At 53.4% G+C, this 21,545-nt stretch overlaps 11 protein-coding genes across 11 annotated transcripts; 6 read left to right on the top strand and 5 right to left on the bottom strand.

The window, feature by feature from the left end:
- Nucleotides 1-579: 579 nt before the first annotated feature.
- DL89DRAFT_269816 (uncharacterized protein) lies at nt 580-1,466 on the top strand. Its single transcript, XM_040888439.1, is given in 5 exon segments — nt 580-820; nt 974-1,037; nt 1,065-1,107; nt 1,136-1,213; nt 1,225-1,466. 4 exon segments carry the CDS (start codon nt 815-817, stop codon nt 1,173-1,175), a joined length of 153 nt encoding a protein of 50 aa, XP_040740731.1. The 5' UTR covers nt 580-814; the 3' UTR covers nt 1,176-1,213; nt 1,225-1,466.
- Nucleotides 1,467-2,081: 615 nt separating this feature from the next.
- Nucleotides 2,082-4,408, top strand: DL89DRAFT_269815 (uncharacterized protein). Its single transcript, XM_040888438.1, is given in 6 exon segments — nt 2,082-2,430; nt 2,471-3,330; nt 3,396-3,778; nt 3,798-3,911; nt 3,958-4,156; nt 4,198-4,408. 6 exon segments carry the CDS (start codon nt 2,114-2,116, stop codon nt 4,392-4,394), a joined length of 2,070 nt encoding a protein of 689 aa, XP_040740730.1. The 5' UTR covers nt 2,082-2,113; the 3' UTR covers nt 4,395-4,408.
- DL89DRAFT_269813 (uncharacterized protein) lies at nt 4,346-4,865 on the bottom strand. Its single transcript, XM_040888437.1, has one exon. The coding sequence runs from the start codon at nt 4,834-4,836 to the stop codon at nt 4,405-4,407; it is 432 nt and encodes a 143-aa protein (XP_040740729.1). The 5' UTR covers nt 4,837-4,865; the 3' UTR covers nt 4,346-4,404.
- A 61-nt stretch (nt 4,866-4,926) lies between these two features.
- Nucleotides 4,927-6,111, bottom strand: DL89DRAFT_59487 (uncharacterized protein). The gene has a single exon (XM_040891852.1). It carries the CDS (start codon nt 5,895-5,897, stop codon nt 5,007-5,009), a length of 891 nt encoding a protein of 296 aa, XP_040740728.1. The 5' UTR covers nt 5,898-6,111; the 3' UTR covers nt 4,927-5,006.
- Nucleotides 6,112-6,334: 223 nt separating this feature from the next.
- Nucleotides 6,335-9,970, top strand: DL89DRAFT_226390 (RhoGAP-domain-containing protein; the record flags this gene model as incomplete). Its single annotated transcript, XM_040884809.1, has 4 exons — nt 6,335-6,571; nt 6,693-7,380; nt 7,497-8,664; nt 8,830-9,970. 4 exons carry the CDS (start codon nt 6,335-6,337, stop codon nt 9,968-9,970), a joined length of 3,234 nt encoding a protein of 1,077 aa, XP_040740727.1.
- A 242-nt stretch (nt 9,971-10,212) lies between these two features.
- On the top strand, nt 10,213-11,226 carry DL89DRAFT_269811 (Abhydrolase domain-containing protein C22H12.03). Its single transcript, XM_040888436.1, has one exon. It carries the CDS (start codon nt 10,324-10,326, stop codon nt 11,206-11,208), a length of 885 nt encoding a protein of 294 aa, XP_040740726.1. The 5' UTR covers nt 10,213-10,323; the 3' UTR covers nt 11,209-11,226.
- Nucleotides 11,227-11,862: 636 nt separating this feature from the next.
- Nucleotides 11,863-13,692, bottom strand: DL89DRAFT_324721 (ERCC4-domain-containing protein; the record flags this gene model as incomplete). Its single annotated transcript, XM_040891479.1, has 6 exons — nt 13,639-13,692; nt 13,266-13,558; nt 12,941-13,226; nt 12,795-12,848; nt 12,401-12,760; nt 11,863-12,324 (listed from the first exon to the last, which is right to left on the bottom strand). Exons 1-6 carry the CDS (start codon nt 13,681-13,683, stop codon nt 11,863-11,865), a joined length of 1,500 nt encoding a protein of 499 aa, XP_040740725.1. The 5' UTR covers nt 13,684-13,692.
- A 749-nt stretch (nt 13,693-14,441) lies between these two features.
- Nucleotides 14,442-18,152, top strand: DL89DRAFT_269810 (cytochrome P450; the record flags this gene model as incomplete). The annotated part of the gene is made up of 10 exons (XM_040888435.1): nt 14,442-14,627; nt 14,650-15,083; nt 15,116-15,725; nt 15,797-15,966; nt 15,999-16,347; nt 16,373-17,096; nt 17,140-17,500; nt 17,587-17,650; nt 17,677-17,996; nt 18,020-18,152. Coding segments are annotated over 10 exons (3,351 nt in total), but the record flags the coding sequence as incomplete, so codon positions are not given.
- Nucleotides 18,153-19,234: 1,082 nt separating this feature from the next.
- On the bottom strand, nt 19,235-20,039 carry DL89DRAFT_59470 (uncharacterized protein). Its single transcript, XM_040891851.1, has one exon. The coding sequence runs from the start codon at nt 19,931-19,933 to the stop codon at nt 19,490-19,492; it is 444 nt and encodes a 147-aa protein (XP_040740723.1). The 5' UTR covers nt 19,934-20,039; the 3' UTR covers nt 19,235-19,489.
- On the bottom strand, nt 20,040-20,582 carry DL89DRAFT_59469 (uncharacterized protein). Its single transcript, XM_040891850.1, has one exon. It carries the CDS (start codon nt 20,453-20,455, stop codon nt 20,147-20,149), a length of 309 nt encoding a protein of 102 aa, XP_040740722.1. The 5' UTR covers nt 20,456-20,582; the 3' UTR covers nt 20,040-20,146.
- Nucleotides 20,583-20,794: 212 nt separating this feature from the next.
- On the top strand, nt 20,795-21,494 carry DL89DRAFT_259886 (DNA-binding protein; the record flags this gene model as incomplete). The annotated part of the gene is made up of 2 exons (XM_040885728.1): nt 20,795-20,870; nt 20,941-21,494. 2 exons carry the CDS (start codon nt 20,795-20,797, stop codon nt 21,492-21,494), a joined length of 630 nt encoding a protein of 209 aa, XP_040740721.1.
- Between the last annotated feature and the right edge of the window lie 51 nt (nt 21,495-21,545).

Below are 21,545 nucleotides of genomic sequence, written 5' to 3'. Positions count from 1 at the left end.
GCGACCGTGAGGGGAACATACAAGAAAGCGTGCAATGAGTTCGCAGGCTAATGAGGCTCTAGTAGACAAATTAGTCACGAAAGGCAAACACCTCTGCCTTCTTTAATTGTATAAGAGGATAGATCAGAAGACATAGCAGTGTTTTTCGATCCGAAGGTATGAATATTCATGCATGAGATGTCTAGAGATGATGAGTACGGATAAAGAGCGAGTCAATTCTGAAAACAGCAGTCTGCAGCTCATGGTCCGGGGCTCAAATACATCCCTCTGGAACAGCAGTCCAGCAACTTGCACATGGCTCATGGCTCATGGCTCAAAGTGCACAATACATAGCCTGGAATTGCTAATGCTTGCAATAGAAAATATTGCTGAACTTCAGCACGGCATCCACTGATTCAACGGAGAGAAAATGGATGACGGTGGGAGAAGCGATCCGCTCAGCAGCTTGTGGATCCCTGCTTTGTGGCAGGTGTGAGCACAGCGTCGAACACACCCTACAATTCCCTCTTTACAATTACCCCACGCATTGCCTCCAGAGAATGACATGGAGCCTCTCTATGGCCATGCCTACCTATATTTCTAAGTGAATCTGCGCTGACCCAGAACATAGCATGTGTTTCCCTCTGGTCGAGACAGGCTGGCTGAGGATTCACCGTCGGGCGAGTAGTCCAGCTGGTGCTGTAGGATCTGCCAAAAGCACTGGGCATATGCTCCACAGCATCTTCTGAAGCTTTTCCGACAATATCGTGGTGGATTTTTTACCACCGCACAGCAGCTATTCGTGAGTCAAAAGCAGTGGATGGACAGACGGTGTATGGATGTTCAACTGCTGAGCCATTGGATGTGCTGCAAAATGAAACGAAAGCAGAACAAGCAACTGCACTCTGCAGTGCACGCCATATACTATACGCAAACATGAAAAGACAGTTTAAGAGAGAATTTATTGATGAAGAATCCGTCAAATTGCAGATAGGATTTGCTAATATATAGGAGGGAGAGATACTGCAATTGGCACAATGGTAACCGACCCAAGAACAGTCCACTGCTCTCAAGGACTGCGGTAGCCGAGGTTGGCTCAGATAACAGCGGCCATGCTGGCTTGGTTCAGTCCGCTTTGGTCCGGCTAGCTGCGCAGGGTCCTTGCAGAACTTGTAACAAATGTCAATAACCCTTAAATCCGAAATTTGGAAAGGTATCATGCGGTTCTTTTTCATGGAGGAGTTCATATGAAAACTACTTTTTTGTTAGAGAATGAACGAGATGAACTGGATATTCATGATTGAATAGCTAGTCTTCGAATTAGAGTATAGATACAGGAGTTGGAATGTGATGAATTCGACTCTATTCCATTCGTGAACCATGGCTTAAATACCTGCCGTGGGGCTGAGGGTCGCGCGTTAGCCTCTTATTTCAGGTTCTATGCTCACGATATGATTCCAGACATGGTGGTTGAAATGAGAAAACTCGCTGAACTCCAAAGGCAATCTTCCAATTCAATAAAGGAGGAGCGGAAGAGGCAGAGTGAATCGATTTTGCCAGCAGAATGTTGATCGTTCATTTATGACAAGAGCAGGGGTCATTTCAGGCACCTCCAACAATGCCTTGCCACAATATCTCCGCATATTGTCTCCAAGAGAATAGCGAGAGCCTCTCTTTGGTCATGCATGGCCATTTTGCTAATGCAAGAAATCTAGCCTCGGGATATACATCAAATTCTAACTGCAATGCAATTTAAGATCTTATAATGAAATAACTTTTTTGCAGAACGCTCTCCACACAGCCATTTTGTTGCAGCAAGGCAACAGGCTAAGATGTACCTTCAGATACAACAGCAAGTTGTTGGTCTGTTGTACATATGTGAGAAATTGTAGGGTCCAAGTGAATATGGAGATGGGCAGCATTGGATGTGACCTAAACACGTTTGTTTTTACAGATGGCGGAAACAGCTACTAAATGTTCAGGGATAATGTAGCCATCATCGTGCTTCAGCATCAACCATAATCATGCCATGCTAATTAAAAATCGTATCTGCTAGCATTTAGGTTTAGCGTTTGGATCACCATTGAGACTTCGCCGCTATCCTTGACCATTCTCTCATTTCTATGCCGTTGATATGCTACCGAATGAAGCTGAACTACTAACGACTGGTGTTAAGTCTCCCAGCACAAGTAAATATGTGACGCATGCTGCAAGCCCTGAAGAAGTACTATTCACACACCGCAGCGACGTAAACCAATTAGTATCAAATGCGCACTCATCGGGCGACGTGTTTGGTGATTTTTTGCAATTGGTTTCGGCGATTAGCGAGCGGCAGGATCAGTTCATGAAAGATGCTGGGACACGTACTATCTCCTACGAGAGAACTTGGGATGCACTCATGCTTGAGGTCTGCAATAGTGCACTGCCGGATCAGCTTAGACAGTGGTTGTCGTTGGCTTTTGCTGGGAACACTTGGTCTGGTGCGCCAGAGATGGAGGGACCCTGTATTTTCTGAGGTGCTGGACTCAGAGTTGCCGGAGCTGGTTAAACCAGACATTTCTGCGAACCAGCTGCCTCAGAAATTATCAGTGTTCAGTTTGGCACATATCTCCACACCTCAGCCGGAAGAAGAAGACGATGCAGACAGTGATACCAGCCGCTTTGCACGCCATGTGCTATCATCGGTTGACAGTGCACTCAGGTTCCTACAGCAATTTCGTGAGGGGTGTCAGCTTCTGGAAAAGACGCATATCCAGCGATTCACGCAGTCGGCTATCAAAGAAACAGTCGCAGAGACCATCGAGCACATCGTTCAGTCGGCCGCCGGGAAATGGGGAACCGAGTGCCTCGACATTCTCCGGATGAGCATAGCTAGCACAATGGCTGTTTTCGATACCTTCATCTCGTCGCCATCCTACTCGATTGCAGAGTTTTCTGAAACACAGTTGTTTACCCGCTTCTCTGACCTGCGCACATCAGAGCTATTCAGCATCATAATCGACTATCCGGACACACGGGCGGCGATTTCCGATCTGCATGATTGTGTCAAGCAACTCAACAATCTTCGCAGCGTCGCCACGTCCCTCCGTGCAGCAATCCAGAAGCGGCTTTTGCATCCAGGGGCCACGACAAACGACATTCTGACGCAATACATCTCGGCGATTCGTTGTCTGCGTCTTCTTGACCCAACAAGCACAGTGCTGGAAATTGTCGCAGGTCCAATCCGCGGATACCTTAGATCAAGGGAGGATACGGTGATGTGTATCGTGCAGGACATGGTGGCCGAGGAAAGCGAGCTATTTGAGGATCTGGCAAGCGGCGGTATAATCGAAGACGATGAGGCAGGAGGGCGTGATATACGACGAGGACGCTGAGGATATGGAGTGGGAGCCACTGCCCTGTGGAGGCAAAGGCAGTGTATCTGACGGCACAGCGGCGGGACGCGGATGTACTGAGCTTGCTGGTCAGTATTTTCGACACCAAGGATGTGTTTGTCGAGGAGTTTGAGAAACACCTGGCCCATCAGCTTCTTTTGTGCGCTGACTACGAGACGCAGCGCGAGATCAAACAGGTCGAGATGATGAAACTCAGGTTTGGCGACGAGGCGCTTGAGCGGTGCGAGGTTATGCTGAAGGACTTGGCTGATTCGAAGCGCGCCGACCAGTATATCGCAGAGGTCAGCGTGCACAACGGGTGGGAGATGCCAATGCACACGACGGTTGTATCACGGCAGTTCTGGGGCAGCGTGCCCAGCGAGCAGTTCACGATGCCTGCAGAGATGGCCTCACTACGGGACCAGGTACAGTGGTGTGTACGAGTCGCTAAAGGCGGCCCGGAAGCTCGAGTGGCGTGATGCGCTAGGAGCGGTGACTCTGGAGATCGGGCTTGCTGATCGGACATTAGAGGTCAGTGCTAAGCCGGCTCAGGCAGCGGTGCTGTATGCTTTTAGCGGCAGGTCTAAAATGACTCCTGGCCGAGGTATCTCAGGCACTGGAATGTTCGGAGGAGTTTGCACTGCCGAGGATCAGGTTCTGGCAGGCGCGCGGTGTCATTCGGGAGACCAGTGGTGGCGTGTTCGAGGTGGCTGAGTCGGAGGCGATGGCCACGGATGCTACACGCAACGCTGACAAGAGTATCGACGATACGGCTGAGGAGGACGGACTGGAGGAAGTGGGTGGTAGATGGGACAGGGCTGGAGTGCTGGTGCACATACTGAAGCACTGCGTGTGCACTTCAAGTATGTGGTCGGCATGCTGACCAACTTTGGGCCACTGCCCCTGGACCGCATCCACAGCATGCTGGACATGTTTCTGCCAGGCGAAAAGATCGAGCCAGATGAGCTCAAGGCGTTCCTGGCGCTGATGGTGCGCGAGGACAGGCTGGAGCAAACAGGCGGAATGTATAAACTCAAATGAACATTTAATTCTACCACATAAACCGCTGGAGCCGACCAGGCTCCGAGTCCCACGTAAATGGCTTGTTCAGGAACACCCAGACAGTCAGCGCATTGATCGCTGCGAACCACGCCAGCTCGAGCACAGTGCCCCTTGTGCCTGGCGGGGAGCAGTTGAGGCGGAAGAAAAAGTACGGCACAGTGAAGTACCGAAACTCGAGCAGCGGCGAGGGCACCAGCACAGCCATAGTGCAGGCAGCGAGTGCCAAAAGCCAGAGTGTGGACTGGCGACGCTTGGCGCACTGGTACATGGCCCACATGGCGTAGGCGTACAGCGGCGTCAGCGCATACCTGACTGCCCAGTGGCGCCGGTAGACGTTCTTCCAGACATAAAACGGATAGTGGCGGTTGTCGCTGAGCAGGAACGGGTGCTCGATGGTGAATCTGTCGACAATCACCACCATAAGGGCACATAGAGCGATTTCCGAAGCGAGCTGACGGGGACTACGGGGAGGCTGTGGAAAACCGAAGCCGCCAAAGAAGTTAGTGCGGGCCAAAAGTTGTTTTGGTTCTGTGGGACGTAGCAAGTCATGCCTGTGTGATGGTCTGGCTTAAAAATAGTGGGGAGATCTACCTACCGGGATTTGAGGCGACGGGCAAACTGCAGCGGACTGGCAGAGAGCACGATGGAGGGCGCAGAGATGCCAACAGCATACGAGCAAAAGTAAAACATCTGCGGCAGGTGGGTGCCAGCCTCATGGTGGCTCTTATCGCCAAGCACAATGCCCTGGTTGACATACAGAAACACAGCAAACATGCCCACCACCGCCATGTACGGAGTGAGAAGCTGCAGGATCGACAGTACATGTCGGTCGAATCGCAACACCCACTTGAGCAGCTGGACTAGGGACTGCTTCAGGCTGGATTCGGCGATCCCTTGTTTGCGCTGGATGCTGGTCAGTGCTGCCGAGAAGCCGATGAAGGCGACCCACACGACGTTCGTCTGGCGGAACCACAGCGACACAAACCCAGAGAGCCCGGCCAGCGCATGCTGCCCCTGGAGGCTCAGTGCATAGGCCAGGAGCACAAACAGCAGCGAGCCCGTGTCCGTATAGTACAGGTGGTGGAGGAAAAACGTGACTGGAAAGAGCGCCAAGGCCAGTGTTAGCAATGCGGAATTCAGCGCCGAGGCCTGCGGCAGGCTGTGGCGGGTGACAAGGAAGTGGGTGGTCCAGAACAATGCCAGCCCGAGTACCCAGTTAGTGGTGCGCAGCATATCGACGGAGCACGGGTTGATGCCCAGCGCCCACGCGGGCACGAGCGACACCAAGTATAGACCGGGCGGCGTGGTCAGCTTGGGGTCCCATTCGTGGAACGAGCCTGCGCAATAGCGCTGCGCCTGCGGAATGTGGAATATCTCGTCCATGTACGGCTCGGGAACAGCGAGGGCGACTTGCCTCAGCACGGCAAAGCTGGCGGAAGCGTAGACGCCGAAGGCTGCTGCAGCGAGTGGCAACCGAGACATGGTCAATGCTGTATGGAAAGGTGCTAAATATAGACGGAGGAATCGAAGGCGAGCAAGATTGTTTTTTGGCCATGCCGACTGCTGCGTTCGTCTGTGCCGGAGGGACCGGGCCAAGGCGTCGCGAGGAACACTATGGTTGGGCGTGGGGGCGTGCCCAGCCAATCACGGGTAGGTTCCCGGCGAGCCAAGTGTGAGTTCGCGGTTGTTTCCTGGCCACCGGCAAGCTTTTCTTCGCCTTTCTTTTCAAATTTCTTTTTTATACTCTTAAGCAGCAGCAGCAGCACTTTTATTTTGCTCAGCTCCGTGTACTTTCTTTGCGTCACTGGTTTCTACACCCACTCTTCCTTTCCCTTTGGCACTTTTTTTCATTCTTCATTCGCATACATTTGGCAACCTCCTTTTCGTTTATTGCTTTTCTCTCCCCCATTCGTGTGACCATGGCAGACGCAGGCAATCCATCAGCTGCTGAACACAACATTCAGACAAATGCCAACGACAGCACAGCCCTAGAGCAGCAGGTACCGGCGGCAGCGGCAGCTACAGCAGCAGCGCCGAACGGCGTGATTGCCAAAGTATCGACCCCGACAGCGTGCATAAAGTGTGGACAGGGTATAGCGGACCAGTGGGTGCCACTTCAAACCGGGGTCTGCCATCCCCAGTGCTTCTGTTGCGAGGTAAGCCTATCGGGAAAAAAGCACCCAAACAATCTATTATGGAAATATGAGCAGCAGCAAAGGCAGCATGCATCCTTTCCATGCCCACATCTAAACATCCTCCTCTGCCTGCCCCTGCTAGGACTGCGGCACCAACGTCGAAGACAACTACTGCCTGCTGGAGGACGCAGACACGCCAAAGCAGCCCCACCTTCTATGCGAGAAGCACTACTTTGAACGCACAAACTTTGTGTGTGCAAAGTGCAAGCAGCCGCTAGACAGCACATATGTGCACGCGCTGGGCCGCAAATACCACCCGGAGCACTTCACGTGCACCGAGTGCCAGACGATTTTTGGACCCGACGGCACATACTACGAGCATGACGGCGAGCCGTACTGCCTGCACCACTACACATACCTTGTGGCCAAGCGGTGTGCCGGGTGCCAGCAGCCGATTATGAAGCTGTTCCTGCAAATCAACAACCGCGGCATCGACGAGCACTGGCACCCCGAGTGCTACATGATCTACAAGTTCTGGAACGTGCGGATATATCCGACCATCTACGACGGCGTGCGCGGCCGGGTGCCGAAGCAGATTGCCAAGCCGCAGAACGCGGTCAGCGAGCAGCAGATCTACCAGGTGTGGACTGTGCTTTCGTCGTTTGAGGAGTCAACAGCGACTTGTATTTCGGACATGCTGCTGCAGGTATCGGGCGGACATTACCTGGATGGGCTGCGGCAGGCAGAGCGTTTCATCATGCACGTCGACGTGCTATTTGGATCCATCGACGACCTCGAGGACGAGCTGTCCCACTTTGATGACTCGACAGGTAAGTGAATTGGGAAGCCGCCACAGCTCTTCCGTGCATCGCTGTTTATTGAAAGCAGATGCATATGTCACATGCTTTGTATTAATGCCTGAGAGATGAAAAAAAAACTATTTTAGGTTTGCAGCACACGCGTGAGCCAAAGCTGCTGTGCAAAAGGATTGTCAGCTTTTTCTCTGTCCTCTCGCACACACAGAGCAACGAGTCCAACGGATTGACACAGGAGCTGCTGTCGCTGGTCACCAGCCTAGCGCACTACCTCAAGGTACTGACCCGGGTTGCACTGAAGGGCGCACTGAAGGCGCAGACCGAATACGAGTGCCCATCAAGCATCATGGCGCTGTTGGCGCGGCTGATGGAGACATCGGATCGGCAAAAGTGGGCCATGTTCCGACTATCGTACCAGCAGACCGATATTGCCAGCGACTGCTGCGCTGCATGCCGCAGCGAGGTGGAGACGGAATGCATTGAATACACACGGCGCAACAAGCGCTGGCACCTGTACTGCTTCGTGTGCGTGTCGTGCAATAGCGAGATCCAGCACATGTACCCGCAGTCTGCCCACGACGACAGCACTGGCCAGCTGTACTGCCCTGACTGCGCAGCGCGCAAGGGTCTGCAGCCTGGCGGCTTCAAGTTTGTGTCGCAGCTCGAGCAGTATTCGTTCCTGATGCGCGTGGCCCTGAAGCGCCTCTACAGTCTGCTAAAGATGAAGAGCGCCCTGGAGAACCCCGATACCATGCGGCACCGCAAGGCAGCCAAGAACAAGGCAATTACTGCGGTGTCTGACAGATCGGAGGCCAGCAAGTCGCCAGAGGACAGCCATGCCAGCAGCGAGAAGGATCTGACCGAGCGGCAGGCGGCAGCCAACAACGAGTTTGACGCAGCACTGGCCAGCATGGATCTATCGGTGGCCGCACCGCTGCCGTCTGGCAGCGAGCAGCGCACCATCCAGGAAGCCGAGCGCGAGCTGCAGGTCGCCACGAATCTTGGCTCGGCCCAGTCGCTGAATCTGACAGATACCACATCGCCGCTGAGCCCCGAGGTCGCCACGGCAGTTGCTGATGCCGCAGTCAAGGCAGCACGGCAGGAGGGCGGTATCGTACAGATGCGCGAGACTGACAGCAGTCTCTCTCCGCCGCAGGTGCTGGCCGACCGCCGCAAGACGCGTGTCGCACACACCACGGTGTACGCGATGAAGGCGCGCATGGAGAACAGCCAGCAGGAAGGCGGGCCGGACCAGGCTGGCCAGTCGTCGCAATCGACGCTGCAGGCATACCCTTCGACGTCGCCGCAGCTGCAGCATGCCACACGCCGTGCAGGTCATATCGCTACGTCTGTTGGCATGTCGGTCAACGCGCTGGCTGCCCAGGCGGGCTCGGGCTCGCCAGGAGGCGTCGTTGTCAACAAGCCGTCAAAGCTGCGGCGGGCCAGCGACGAGAACGACCAGAGTGCTGCGCGTGCGGCAACGAACGAGGCCGAGACAGTCACCAGAGTGAAGACCATGCTGAGTCGCCCGCACACGATGCGGTTCCTGTCGGATCTGAACACAGCCGAGCTGTTCTGCGCCAAGCACGTCGCTGTCGCTCGTCTGTCGGCCCTGCTTGGTGCCACCGAGTTCTCGCAGGCTGATCTTGTTGCGCTGATTGGCACGCCCAAGAAGCAGACGCCAGTCGGCATGTGGTCACGTCTGAAAACCAACCTGAAGAAGAAGGAGGCTGCGGCCAGTGGCACCAGCGGCGGCGACAAGGAGCGGCTGCGTACTGCAACGTTTGGCGTGTCGCTGGAAGTGCTGATGGATCGCCAGTCTGTGGAGACCGACCTGGGCGCCCATGGTAAGCAGAAGCTGGCCATTCCGCAGTTCTTTGAGGTCATGCTCAACACCCTGTCGTCGATGGATCTGGCAGTCGAGGGCATCTTCCGCAAGAACGGTAATATCCGCCGTCTGCGTGAAGTCACCGAGGCCGTCGACAAGGACTACTCGCGCGTGGATCTAAAGAAGGACACGCCGGTGCAGATTGCTGCGCTGCTGAAGAAGTTCCTGCGCGAGCTGCCCGACCCACTGGTTCCGTTCCGTATGCGTCGGCTGTTCCTGGGCATTGCCAGCATCTCGTCGATGCGTGAGCGACTCGAGGCGTTCCGGTACGCCATCATCCTGATGCCGCAGCCGAACCGCGACATGCTGAACGTGCTGATCACGTTCCTAAACTGGGTCGCGACCTTCTCGCATGTGGACGACAAGGCGGGGTCCAAGATGGACTCGCTGAACCTGGCCACCGTTATTACGCCCAACATCCTGTACGCCGATGTCAAGGAGCCGACGCGCAATGACCGCGACGACACATTCTCGTACGAGGCCTGCAATGTCATCCACCAGCTGATGGAGACCGGTGAGCCACTGTGGATGCTGCCGGATGCGGTGATCCAGTTCTTGCGCGACAATGCATCGGGTCTCGGCGAGGATGTTGCCGACCTCAACACCAAGGAGCTGCTAAGACGGTGCGAGAGACAGGCGCAGCAGGGCGCTGGCAACATTGGCGGCGGCGGCGGCGGCGGCGGCGCGTTGATGCCAGCTGCAAATGCTGATATGTGAGGCACCCAGTTTTCTTTTCTATATTCAAGCTAATATACGACTTCGACACCCCCTCCGAGAACACATAAGGAGCTAGACTGCCCCCATATGCACCTTCCCTGTCTCCAGATACTACTTTCTACTACACCGCATCTACAGAGGCAGGCCCTGCGGTTCCCCGGCTGTGAGCCGTGTTTTCTGGGTCTTCAGCGCCAGCCATATTTCCGCACGGATGCATGGCGCGGGAATAAGAAAAGCGCCTCCATGGAGAGTAGTGCGCGGCAAATCCGAGGCCAAGGACAAGAAATCTCTAGCCGCTGTTATCTCTCTCTTTTGGTCGAGCTACTCTAATTTCTTGAATTTTTCACACAGCCATGCTCACTTCTCTACGCACAGCAGCCGCTCGCCAAGCAGTGGCCACCCGCGTCTTCTCCCGTGGCCTGAGCACAGTAGCACTGGAGTTTTCGCACAACAAGGCACCTCCCAGCAGCAAGCCGCCCCTGGTGATCCTGCACGGCCTCTTTGGCTCCAAGCAGAACTGGCGGGCCATTGCCAAGAAGCTGAGCGCGCAGCTTGGCCGAGACACGTATTCTGTCGATTTGCGGAACCATGGCGACAGCCCGCATGTGGTCCCGCACACCTACTCTGCGATGTCTGGGGACATCGTGCGGTTTATCGAGGACCACGGGCTAGGCCGCGCGGTCCTGGTGGGCCACTCGATGGGCGGCAAGGTGGTGATGCAGACAGCGCTGGAGCATCCCAGCCTCGTGGATATGCTGATCGTGGACGACATGGTGCCGACAAAGGCCAAACTGGCACACGAGTTCGCCGAGTACGTGCAGATGCTAAAGACAATCGAGGACAGGGGCATCGCCTCACAGAAGGAGGCCGACGCGATGCTAGAGACCGTCGAGAAGGATATTTCGGTGAGGCAGTTCCTGCTGACAAACATGAAGAAGGCCCGTGAGGGGGAAGGGAAGGGCACATACAAGTCCAGGATTCCGCTGGAGCTCCTGGGAAAGAGCCTGGAGGGCATTATGGGGTGGGATGTGGATGCGGCGAAGCAGTATCAGGGTCCAACGCTGTTTATTGCAGGCAAAAGGTCTCCGTATATTCGGCCGCATGCGTACCCGGCTATGCGGCAGTATTTCCCAAATTATGAGGTGGAGGAGCTCGATACAGGGCACTGGGTACACGCCGAGATGCCACACGAGTTCATCCAGTTGATAGAGGCTTTTATTGACAAGAACGAGCATTAATATATTTGCTAGCATCGAGTGCCGATGCGCCCCTGCGCCACTATGAACGGCCCCATCTGTCTGCTGACCCAGTCTTGTTTTGACATCGTAGGCGCCAGGCTGATTTGTTACTACCTGAAATTTGGAACCCGCCCGACTCGGCAGCTCAATAGCAATCTAGGTTGGGTATACGTGCCAGATTGCAGTCTTCCTGCGGCCAGCTACTGCGGATAAAGAAAGAAACGTGGCTATCACTGGGATTAGGCTTAATAGCACATGAGCTACATACCACATGTACTATTAAAGGTCCCGCCGCTATAATGTGAGCGCACCTCTCTGAACCAACTGCTGCTTATCTCAGAGGTGAGGACTCCTGATAGGTGTAGCTTGCTCTGCTCTGCAGTGCCTAGCCTGTCCAGCCATATAGCCTCTCTTGTGCAAGCTCTTGAGGGCGGGGTTTTGAGCACACGAAGCTACCTGGTGCTAGCGTAGTGTGAACAATGGATATGTGTGCGAGAGAGGGCCTGCTTGAGAAGTCTAAGTGATGTGTGCCTGTAGGGCAGGCCGCATATACCTATGATGAAGCTCAGAGGAGTTTGAATCCCTTACATTATTCAGAGACGCGCTGACGGTCGGTCGGACAGACATTTGTCTTGCATACAGTAAGGATATATTTTACTCCGTGGTATTGAATGTCTGGGCAGACCAGAACTGTGCAAGCCTCTTGCCCAATACCGGCCCCATCCGCCTGAGCGACCCATCGATAACCATGTCCTGGAGCCGCTTGGTGCCATTCGGATCTCTCTGAAGCATTCCTATGAGCTCGGTTGGTGTCTGGAACTCTTTCCCAATCGTCAGTGCCTTTTCGACACCGACCCCGCGCAGAGTCATGATCATGCGCAAGTACAATTCTCCGACCGACAGCGACCCAGTCTTGTTGCTGACAATGTCGTAGGCATCAAACGACATGGCTAAGCGTATGTTTGGAAACCGTGCCTGGATATTGCGCTTCAACGCCGCAAACTCCTTGCGGCCAACCAGTCTATCTGGAATTGCATACACATCTTTCAGTGTGCTTTCCAGTGCCTTGGTTGTTTGCCGGAGCATCTTGAGCGACGCTTCAAAAGACACCGTGCGCTTAAGGTGGAAGCCGTGTTGCACTTGGACTCTGCTTATTGCGCTGTTGACGCGGGATTCACCCAGCCTTGCCGACTGCGTCGGGATCGTTTCCCTCGACGATGTAGAATACGTTGGTGAACCCTGTGTGGTGGATCCGAGAGTGCTGCTCACGGTACCGTCCGTCGCGGATACTTGCACAAAGATCATCCATGCGCTTCCGCTCAACCACGTAGTCAAGCACTATGTCTGGCAGATGCTTGAACCGACTGGCGGGTTTGGCTCGTGCTATCCAAAGGTAGTCGCCGACCGTCAGTGGTCGGATCTCGACATTTACGCACTGATCCTCAAGCTCCTTCTGGATCAGATTGCGGTCGCTGACACTGTGCACCTCGCGATTGTCAACCACCAGTATGATGTCGTACGACCCTTCTGGATAGTGGACAAGATCAGAACGCTCAATATCTGAGATGGCACCAAGGTTTGACGACCATGTCGAGGCTGCGCTGGAGTTGCGTGAAAGCGCGCTTGCCCTTGCTGGAGTACTAGAGGTAGTGCGTACAGCTCTGCTTGCAGTTTGTGGCCCATGGCTAGGCAGTGGTGGCAGCCCATGTGGCAGGCCAATCGTATCACTGACGTCGCTGGTCTGCGAAAATGCAAACATACTGTCATCCTCAACATCACCACGCAGCTGCTCAGCAGACTGTGGTGAGGCGCTGCGCTCTTCACGCCTCTCGCATTCCATGAATACTCGAGCGTCATCATCGGGCAACTCATTTCGGGTCCGCAGCACATCAACGACCTTTTTTGCAATTTCCACCCCATCGTCTGTCAGGCAGTATTTGACACCTCCTTGGCGCTCCGCCAGCGATTTAGTCTCGAGTGTCTTCATCGCATTCCATGCAGTGTACTGCGAGAATGATCTTGGTGCTCGGCTGCCCGACCCACCTCCATGAAACGACGTATCTGTATACTGCTCGCTGAACTGAATGAGATCCGACTTGGGGATAAAGTAGTCTGGCCCATACAAAGAGTATGCTTTGTACAGTCCGAGCAACAGTGCAAAGGCACCAGACCGGTACCGTGGCACATACACCTGTGGCTTCCTTGGTCGCGCTGGGCCCTGTGATGAAGACACCTCAGTATCATTCTGAGCATGCTGCGGAGCGGGCTCGGCGATCCCGTTTGCCTTGCGCCAAGCTGCCAGCTTCTTCGCCAGCCGCCCAGCGATCCCTGGCCCAATGCCCTGCAGCTGCTACAGCGTCCTGCGCATTTGTCAGTTCCAGCGGATAGCGCTTGAGCGAGTGCATGGCTTTTTTGAGCGCATGTTGCGACTGGTTGTTGCGATTGACTGCGTCCGTATGCCATTCTGTCACCCATTCCAGGAACAAGGGGTTCGCGCAAGGCGTGTGAAGTTCAGTGTCGCTGCTCATTATATCAAAAGTAAAAGTGTTTTATGCGGATGCTTCGGCAATGGTAGGTCGCTTTTTCTGCTTTTCGGGTAATGATGGTCAGAAAATATGTAGTGTTGTGCATATGCTTGGTTGCATTTGGGTCTGCTTGACGGAAACCTGGATTCGAAGAAATACATACCCAACACCAATGCTTGCTCTTAGCAGCAGTGGTTACGCTGGATAGACTGGATGCCGAAAAGTCCAAGGCTGCTAGTCTGGGTCTCAGCCTACCAGAATTCAATTGAAGAAGCGTGCTGCCAACCATAGGAGGTGGAGTAGCGGAGTTCGGCTTTATCAGGCCCCTGCGGTGTCTGCCTACGCCTGCACTATATCCACAGCTTGTGGTCTATGGAATTCGGTGAATCAAAGTACTTTCGCTATCGAACTCGGATCCTTCCCCTGTGCCAGATTTGGTGGATATACGTGGAAAAAAGTTTCTGGAAATTTGCTTCTAAACAATCCTCGGTCGCCCATTGGTAGAGGCTGGCGAACAGTAGCAACGTTGTCCACCGCGGATCTTGGCGTAATAGGGATTTCCCGCCCCTGCTGTCTCACAGTAAAGTCCCTAGTTCACACCATCGAAAGGCGGTATCTGTGTGCGGGTTTCGCCAAGCCTCGCTACGGGTCAGGTCCCCCACGGCTCCGTATAAATAGCTGTGTCTATGCGCACACCCACCTGCAGACAGTCCAGTCAATTATTCATCCGCTACATCGCTACATCGCTACATACCTACTTCGACTATACACAGCCTCCATCAGCCAGCCATGCTTTCCAACAGTAAATGCCCTATGGCATCTGTCAACGCCTCGTCATGCCCTGCGGCCGTCTCCAGCGCCTCCGCAGATCCCAATACTAGCCTGCAGACCTGTGTATGCTATTGTCGTTGAGAAGGGGAAGGTGCCCGAGACGGATGGCTTCATCGTCTCCACCACCCTCGCCGATGCCGATCTGTCCAACTTCCGCCAGTCAATCGCGAAAGCGCAGCCCCGGTGCATTGATTCGTTCCTGAGGCAATCCAACTTCGAGGATATCAATGGCAAGGTTATTGAGAGCATCGGTCATCTATCTACCTGCAAGGTCGCATTCTTGACGAGGTCAATTGCTATCCGAGAGGCACCCTTGATATCCGGATACCCGCTTGTTGGTACCGCGCCTCAATTTATGCGCAACATCCTTGAGGCGATGGACAGCATGCACGATTCTCATGGCGACACCGTTCAGTTCCACCTGTTCAGCCAGAAGATGTATATGTCCTGCGACCCAGCTGTAGCAAGGGCGACTATGTATGAGAGCGAGTACTTTTTCAAGCGTGCTGAGGAGCAGCCGTTTGCTGAGCTGCAGGAACTTCGGCGGAAAGGGGCTATTCACAACGACTGCAGTCTGATCCTGCGTGGCAGCTTGCACACCAACTTCTCCTGCCAGCCTTCTCTGCCAGCGCTATGAAACTATACAGCAAGGATATGCTCACAATAGCCGAAGACGCATCCAGCTGGCTCAGCTCCCGACTGAACGAGCCATTCACTGTTGTTGACTTTACTACCAACATGACGTTCCAGACGATTGGCAGTGTCGGCTTCGGATACGACTTCCATCTGCTCGATCCGACACACACAGAAAAGCACCCGTTCTTGCACGCAATGGGATTCTGTCTGGATGAAATCTCGAAGCGCGCCTTTTTGACATCGTACTGGAAGAAGCTGCCAACACCCGGCTATTACGAGTACAAGAAGCAGATGCAGGTGATGCGCAGTATTGTTCAAGAGGTTATTGACGAGCGCCGGGCATCGGCTGATGCAACCAACATGAAGAAGGATCTGCTCGGCTTCATGCTCAATGCGCGTGCTCCTGATGAGGACGGCAACCTTGTCGGACTCGACGACGCCAACATCTTCGACCAAATCATCACGCTGGGCATTGCTGGCAGTGAGACAAGTGCTGTGACGCTATCGTGGGTGCTATATCTGCTCGTCCGCAATCCCGCATGCCCAACATCGCGTTCTGCAAGAGTTAGCCAATACTGGAATCAAGCCTGGTCAAGCCGATCAGTGTCAAGGAGGCGAACTCGCTCAAGTACCTGACGCAAGTCATCAAGGAAACCTTGCGCCTGTATCCACCTGTCCCGTCGATCGACAAGTACTGTGCCAAGGATTGCGTTGTTCCAGGCGGCTTCCAAGTCAAACGCGGCCAGGTGTTTACCATCAACATGTGGTCGATGCACAGGAACCCGGAATATCTACAAGGACCCACATCGCTTCAACCCTGACCGCTTTTTCAGACGAGAACATTAAGTCGATCCCCGATGGCGCCTGGTTGCCATTCTCGGCAGGTCAGCGCAGCTGCATCGGATTCCAACTTGCCATGATCGAGATGCGCATTATCCTGGCTCGTCTGCTCTCCAACTATGAGTTCCGCTGTGTCGATGACAAGGAAGTCATTCGTGACCCGAAAGGATTTTCGATGAGGCCTCGAGACCTGTCCATGACTGTATGTGAGCGCACCAACTTCCCGGATCCTGGCGCCGAGACCTTCAGTTCGGATTCCACGCATGCCACAGCAGCGGTCGCTAGCGTCAGCAAGATCAGTGTTCCTGTTTGCTGTCACAAATTCCGATGAGCTGCCGCGGGTTTCAATCCTGTTTGGGTCCAACATGGGTGTGAGCGAGGAATACGCTGCACAATTAAGCGAGCAGGTTGTGCGCATGGGCTTTGAGGACACATCTGTCCAGGCGCTCGACGACTGGGATATCTTATCAGCCAAGGCCGCTGATGGTAAGCGCACCCTGGCCATCGTGATCACGAGCACTTACAACGGCTTGCCGCCCGATAACGCAACCCAGTTCGCCAAGTCGCTCGATGGAACAAGCCAGGCTGATCTACTGCACGGTGTCGACTATGTCGTGTTTGGATGTGGCAACTCACTCTGGCGTACATACCAGAAGTTCCCGCGCCATATCCACAAGCGTCTTGGTATGCTTGGTGCGACTCCTCTGAGCGAATTCCAGTTTGGCGACTCTAATGACGATCTGGACGAGGACTTCTTGCAGTGGTCTCTGCGTATCTGTGCACTTGTCACTGACCACTACGGCTCGGGCACCGAAGGGCTCGTCGAGGTAGTTTCAGCTCCAAAGTCGCTGCCATTCAACATCAGCCTAGTCGGTAGCACTGCGGCTCCGTTCAGAATCGCTTCTGAGAATGCTAGCATCAAAATTAACCAAGAGCTGCAAGATGTCAGCAAGAGCGGCCGCAGTACTCGCCACATCGAGATTGTGTTGGATCAGTCCTCGGGTATTCAGTATCAGACCGGTGACCATCTCAACGTGTACCCAGCCAACAAGCCTGGTGTGGTGCATGAGGTTGCTGCAATCCTTGGTATTGGATATAGCAAGCGTACTCCAAATCGAGCAGGTTTCAAATGCTTCCCGTTTCAGTCGTTCGGCTGCCGCTGCTATCCAAGGAGCAACATGCTCGGTCTCTGACACACTTCAGTACCTGTGTGACTGGAAGGAGGCGCCCTCGCGCGAGCTGGTTGTTGCGCTGGCCGAGGTTGCTGGCGACGATGCTGCGTACAATGTCCTGCGCAAGGCGGCTGACGATGTCAATACGCTGGGAAAGCAGTCGCCTGGCTGGTGCGAGTTCATTTCGCAGACTCGCACAGTCCTAGATATGCTTCGTCATTATGCCCCCCTTGTGCGACAGGTTCCGTTCGGGTCGATTCTACACTTTGTGTCGGCCATGGACTCCTCGTCGCTACTCGATCGCCAGTTGCCAGGCCGTAGTCGGAAACGAAGTACATCTTTCGGTTAGCGATTATTGATGACACCATCAATAGTCGCTCGTATGGCGGTCTGGCAACTGAGCACCTTGCATCACTGGAGTCTGGCTCTCGTCTTTCGGTTTCTCATCTTCCCGCTCAGGCAAGCCTTTCCACCTGCCATCCTCATCTGCTATCCCAGTCCTGTTCATCGGTGCTGGCACTGGAGTCGCGCCGTTCCGCGGCTTCCTGCAAGAGATGAAGCAAGCAGGTTACTGGCGATGCCACAGCTGTACTTTGGCTGCCGCAGCCCAGAGTACGACTACCTCTACAAGGACGAGCTTCGAGCAATATATCCAGAGCGGCACACTGGCCAAGCTACAGCCTGCGTTTTCGCGTGTTGGTAGTGAGCGCAAGTATGTGCAGCACCACATTTCTGCCGATGGTGCCAAGATCTGGGATCCTGCTGGACAGTCCAGAAAGCACAGGTTTACGTGTGCGGCTCTGCAAGCAAGCTAGCCAAGGACGTTGTCAGCACCATGCTTGACATATTCCAGACCCACGGCCGGCTCTCTTCCGACGATGCGAGCAAGTATCTTGCTGACCTGGTCGCAGCCGGTCGGTACGTGGAGGACGTGTGGTGAACATTTTCAAAGTAGTTGTTTTTATTCATTTTTATATATGCCTCGATAAAACATCCCGCATAAAGCTTTGTCTTGCGCTTCTGCATTTCAGGAACCCATGGATCAAAAACGCTTAAGGCCAAAATACCCATTCGTACTATTCCAGGACGATCAGCCCCACTACTTAGACAGGGCACCCGCCCCTTTCATCCTGGAGATTCTTCCTTCCATCATTCATACAGCACATTTTGTAGGTTCAATATACCCCGTGGAAAGGTGCCTGGAGAGTAAACGTATTCCAGACAGTCGCAGGAGACTGGTCTATCCAAGTGTATCGTACCCGAGACACAACAAAAACAATTGGATACATTAACATCAAGTTGAAAGCCTAGTACAATACCCACTAGAATGCACCAAAGTGCATCCAAGGATTGCAATAAACATTGCGGATTTGTACACGGCTTATTATACGCTCCAGCTACATTACCTTCATGTATTGTTTGGATGTGACATATAGTACATCTGATCTAGGAATGCAATTAGCAAAATTCTTGAACAAGCATTTATTAAGGTGAAGTCGGCCCTACTTATAGAAGCATGCTCCTGTTCCAGCTCAGAGACAAAGCGTTTAAACTCTTGGAGCGAAACAATCTCTGAGCGCGGCAAAAGTTGGTTGTTGCCAAACGATTGGAATCTGAAGTGCTGGACGGTGGGACACAACAGAGCAAAGATAATAACAAACCTGAAATACTGAAGATGGCTGCCTGGGCTATCTATGATGACATCAAGGTCCACAAGGTTCTGCGAGATTGGGGGACTGCTGGCCAACTGAATTCCGGTATCGCTCATGGTCTGGAATACATACTCAGCATGCGCATCTAAAAATCCGGATAACTTTGTCCTGGCCCCTCCTAGTCCGTCTCTCGGCAGCTGCAAGCAATTCTGCCATGGTCCTGTTTCCGCGACCCGGGCTTAGGCTCCGAGGCTGCCACGTGGCAGTGTCCAGTGCAACTGGCGTGCAGCTGGTCTGAATCAACCTGCAATGCTGCAGAGCCAAGACAAGACATTATGGAGTTTCCTGAGACGTGGAAGGGACTTGATAAGCATGACCAGATGCTCTACAGTACATCCTCAAACTACACGCGTTCAGTACCGTGACCCTTGGAATCATTCCATCAAAATTCAGCTGGCTTGCGTCGAACGTGCACATGAACTCGCTGTTAAGGAACACAGTTGGCACGGCGCAGAGTTCATTGATAACATAGACAGCATTTCTGCTGGATATTGGCACATCGTCAAAAGGACGGATACATCCAGCCTAACCTGGCTTAGTGCTGTAAATCCGCTCTGCGAATACGTCAAAGTGGGCAAGCATACTGAGAATTTGTTCTGAAACCAGTATTTTCAGGAAGCCGCAGTGAGTTCTTGTTGCCGCGGAATAGAACATCGTTCTCAAACGGATATCTCATATTCAAGTAAAGGAGCTCGAGTTCTGGGAAAATCGCCCCGCTGGGCGAAGCATCCACTGATGATTGAGCAGCAGCTGTCGATTCAGGGCTGTTCATTTTGAGTGTGCGCAGGCATGGGAAAACGATGGGCATACCGTCGCCACGAAGCACAAGCTGACGGAATGTTTCGGGTCTATCAAGAACCACGCGCAGTCTTTGCAATACTGGGGCATTGCGTTGGACTATCTCGATGTGATACGGTGTCAGGTCAAATACCCGGGTGTCTATAGCCTTGCAAGGAACACGCATTCGGAAAGATGTTAGAAAGGGTCGACAGGTCTGCACCATGTACATACAAAGACCGTACACCTTGAGTCAAGTCTGTGCAATATATCCTCTGCGAAAACGGACCAGTTGAATGTCAAAGAAATGCCCCAAGAACATAGCGTTTATGAAAGTTGTAGCTGGTAAACATGCGGCGGACCTCGGCGCAAAACCTTGCGGCCATTTTCAGCGAATCCACTTGTGTCCTCTGCAATAGCTGAAGACCGCGCTTCTATACTAGATTCAAGTTTCATGGACAAATGGAAACACTCCATCTTTGAATGGCCCTGAGGTCAGCACAGTTAACGCTAGGCCCTCAAATATATCTTCAGAGCTGAAGTCTATTCTTGCGTGCTTGACCAAATCTCCATATCCGAACTGCAAGGCGGCGGTAGCAAGAGACTTTGCTTCGGTGTTTACTTCAACCGATTTGAAAATGCAAGCAAGGCATGCCTCTCTCCACGACCGGCACATGCTTGCAAAAAAGCGGCCATGGCCGAAAAAGTAGGTGTGTGTTGGCAGATATCCAAATATCTTTGACAAGATGAGCATAGGCAAGCGTTGGGCGAGAGAAGAAGACCATGGTCACAAAAGAAGAGTAAAATCCAGCAGAAGGGTGCTATGAAAGGTGGAAAGGCAGTCCAGCGATCAATGCAGCAGGAGAGAGGGCCATTTAAAAGCTAATGTTAGCAGACGAAGGAAATGGGACTCACTAGCATTTGAATGAAGGAGGTATAGAAAACAATAGCGTATTGTCACTCAAATGAAGATCTACCATAATTGCATATTGGCATAACCACACATATCTGTGCAGCTGACTGCCTTTTTGATGGGGCTGAATATAATATACCCAACAACACACTCGCCTCCTAGTACCAGTATTGCAAAAGAATGTCGCAGCAGCTGCAACTCACAAAGGGCAAGATTACACTCAAGGGGTCGGCGCGCATTGTCACTGAGTTTTTTCGTAAGTCATATAAACAAGTCACTTTGGATCGCTTTTTTCCCCAGGTACTCAAACAGTATCAACGCTGTAGTGTATGGCATAAGCAGTATCCTATTCCAGCGCGGAATCTACCCAATGGAGGACTTTAAGACGACGAAAAAATACGGCATCGACGTGTGGGTTTCGAACGACACGCAGGTGCAGCAGTACCTGAAGCAGATCATGGAGTCGGTGCAGGAATGGCTAGAGGCAGGCAAGATCAACAAGCTGGTGCTTGCCATCAACACATGCGAGACGCGCGAGACGCTCGAGCGCTGGCAGTTCGACATCCAGCTGGTGGAGGACGAGGAGGGAGGGAAGGCAAAGCCAGCCAAGTCGGACAAGGCGCTGCAGATGGAGATCCAGGCGATTTTCCGGCAGATTGCAGCCAGCGTGTCGTTCTTGCCAGTTATCGAGGACAAGTGCACGTTCAATATCCTGGTGTATGCGGACAAGGATGCTGAGGTGCCGACGACGTGGACCGGACTCGGACCCGCTGCACATCAAGAATGCGGAGCAGGTCAGGCTGCGGCTCGTTCTCGACCGATGCGCACCGGGTGGAGGCAATGGTGGCGTACCGACGTGATCTGGATCTGTGCTAATTAAGTGGATCAATAAAAGCTGTAAGAGCCAGGATACGGTGCGCGTGTGGTGAAG

Source organism: Linderina pennispora (assembly GCF_002104995.1).
Source record: "Linderina pennispora strain ATCC 12442 chromosome Unknown DL89scaffold_14, whole genome shotgun sequence".
NCBI classification, from domain to species: Eukaryota; Fungi; Kickxellomycota; class Kickxellomycetes; order Kickxellales; family Kickxellaceae; genus Linderina; species Linderina pennispora.
The sequence above is the reverse complement of the archived record's forward strand: the minus strand, read 5'-3'. Positions and strand labels throughout refer to the sequence as shown.

Excerpts from the sequence above, each read along its gene's own strand:
- DL89DRAFT_269815 (XM_040888438.1), top strand. The coding sequence starts at position 2,114 with ATGCTACCGAATGAAGCTGAACTACTAACGACTGGTGTTAAGTCTCCC. Across the intron at positions 3,331-3,395 it reads AGACGATGAGGCAGGAGGGC|TGTATCTGACGGCACAGCGG; the intron begins GTGATATACGAC and ends AGGCAAAGGCAG. Across the intron at positions 4,157-4,197 it reads CGGACTGGAGGAAGTGGGTG|CACTGCGTGTGCACTTCAAG; the intron begins GTAGATGGGACA and ends CACATACTGAAG.
- DL89DRAFT_59470 (XM_040891851.1), bottom strand. The coding sequence starts at position 19,933 with ATGTACATGGTGCAGACCTGTCGACCCTTTCTAACATCTTTCCGAATG.
- DL89DRAFT_269813 (XM_040888437.1), bottom strand. The coding sequence starts at position 4,836 with ATGGTGGTGATTGTCGACAGATTCACCATCGAGCACCCGTTCCTGCTC.
- DL89DRAFT_59469 (XM_040891850.1), bottom strand. The coding sequence starts at position 20,455 with ATGCTCATCTTGTCAAAGATATTTGGATATCTGCCAACACACACCTAC.
- DL89DRAFT_269816 (XM_040888439.1), top strand. Across the intron at positions 1,038-1,064 it reads TGGTAACCGACCCAAGAACA|CCGAGGTTGGCTCAGATAAC; the intron begins GTCCACTGCTCT and ends GGACTGCGGTAG. Across the intron at positions 1,108-1,135 it reads GGCCATGCTGGCTTGGTTCA|GGTCCTTGCAGAACTTGTAA; the intron begins GTCCGCTTTGGT and ends CTAGCTGCGCAG.
- DL89DRAFT_59487 (XM_040891852.1), bottom strand. The coding sequence starts at position 5,897 with ATGTCTCGGTTGCCACTCGCTGCAGCAGCCTTCGGCGTCTACGCTTCC.
- DL89DRAFT_269811 (XM_040888436.1), top strand. The coding sequence starts at position 10,324 with ATGCTCACTTCTCTACGCACAGCAGCCGCTCGCCAAGCAGTGGCCACC.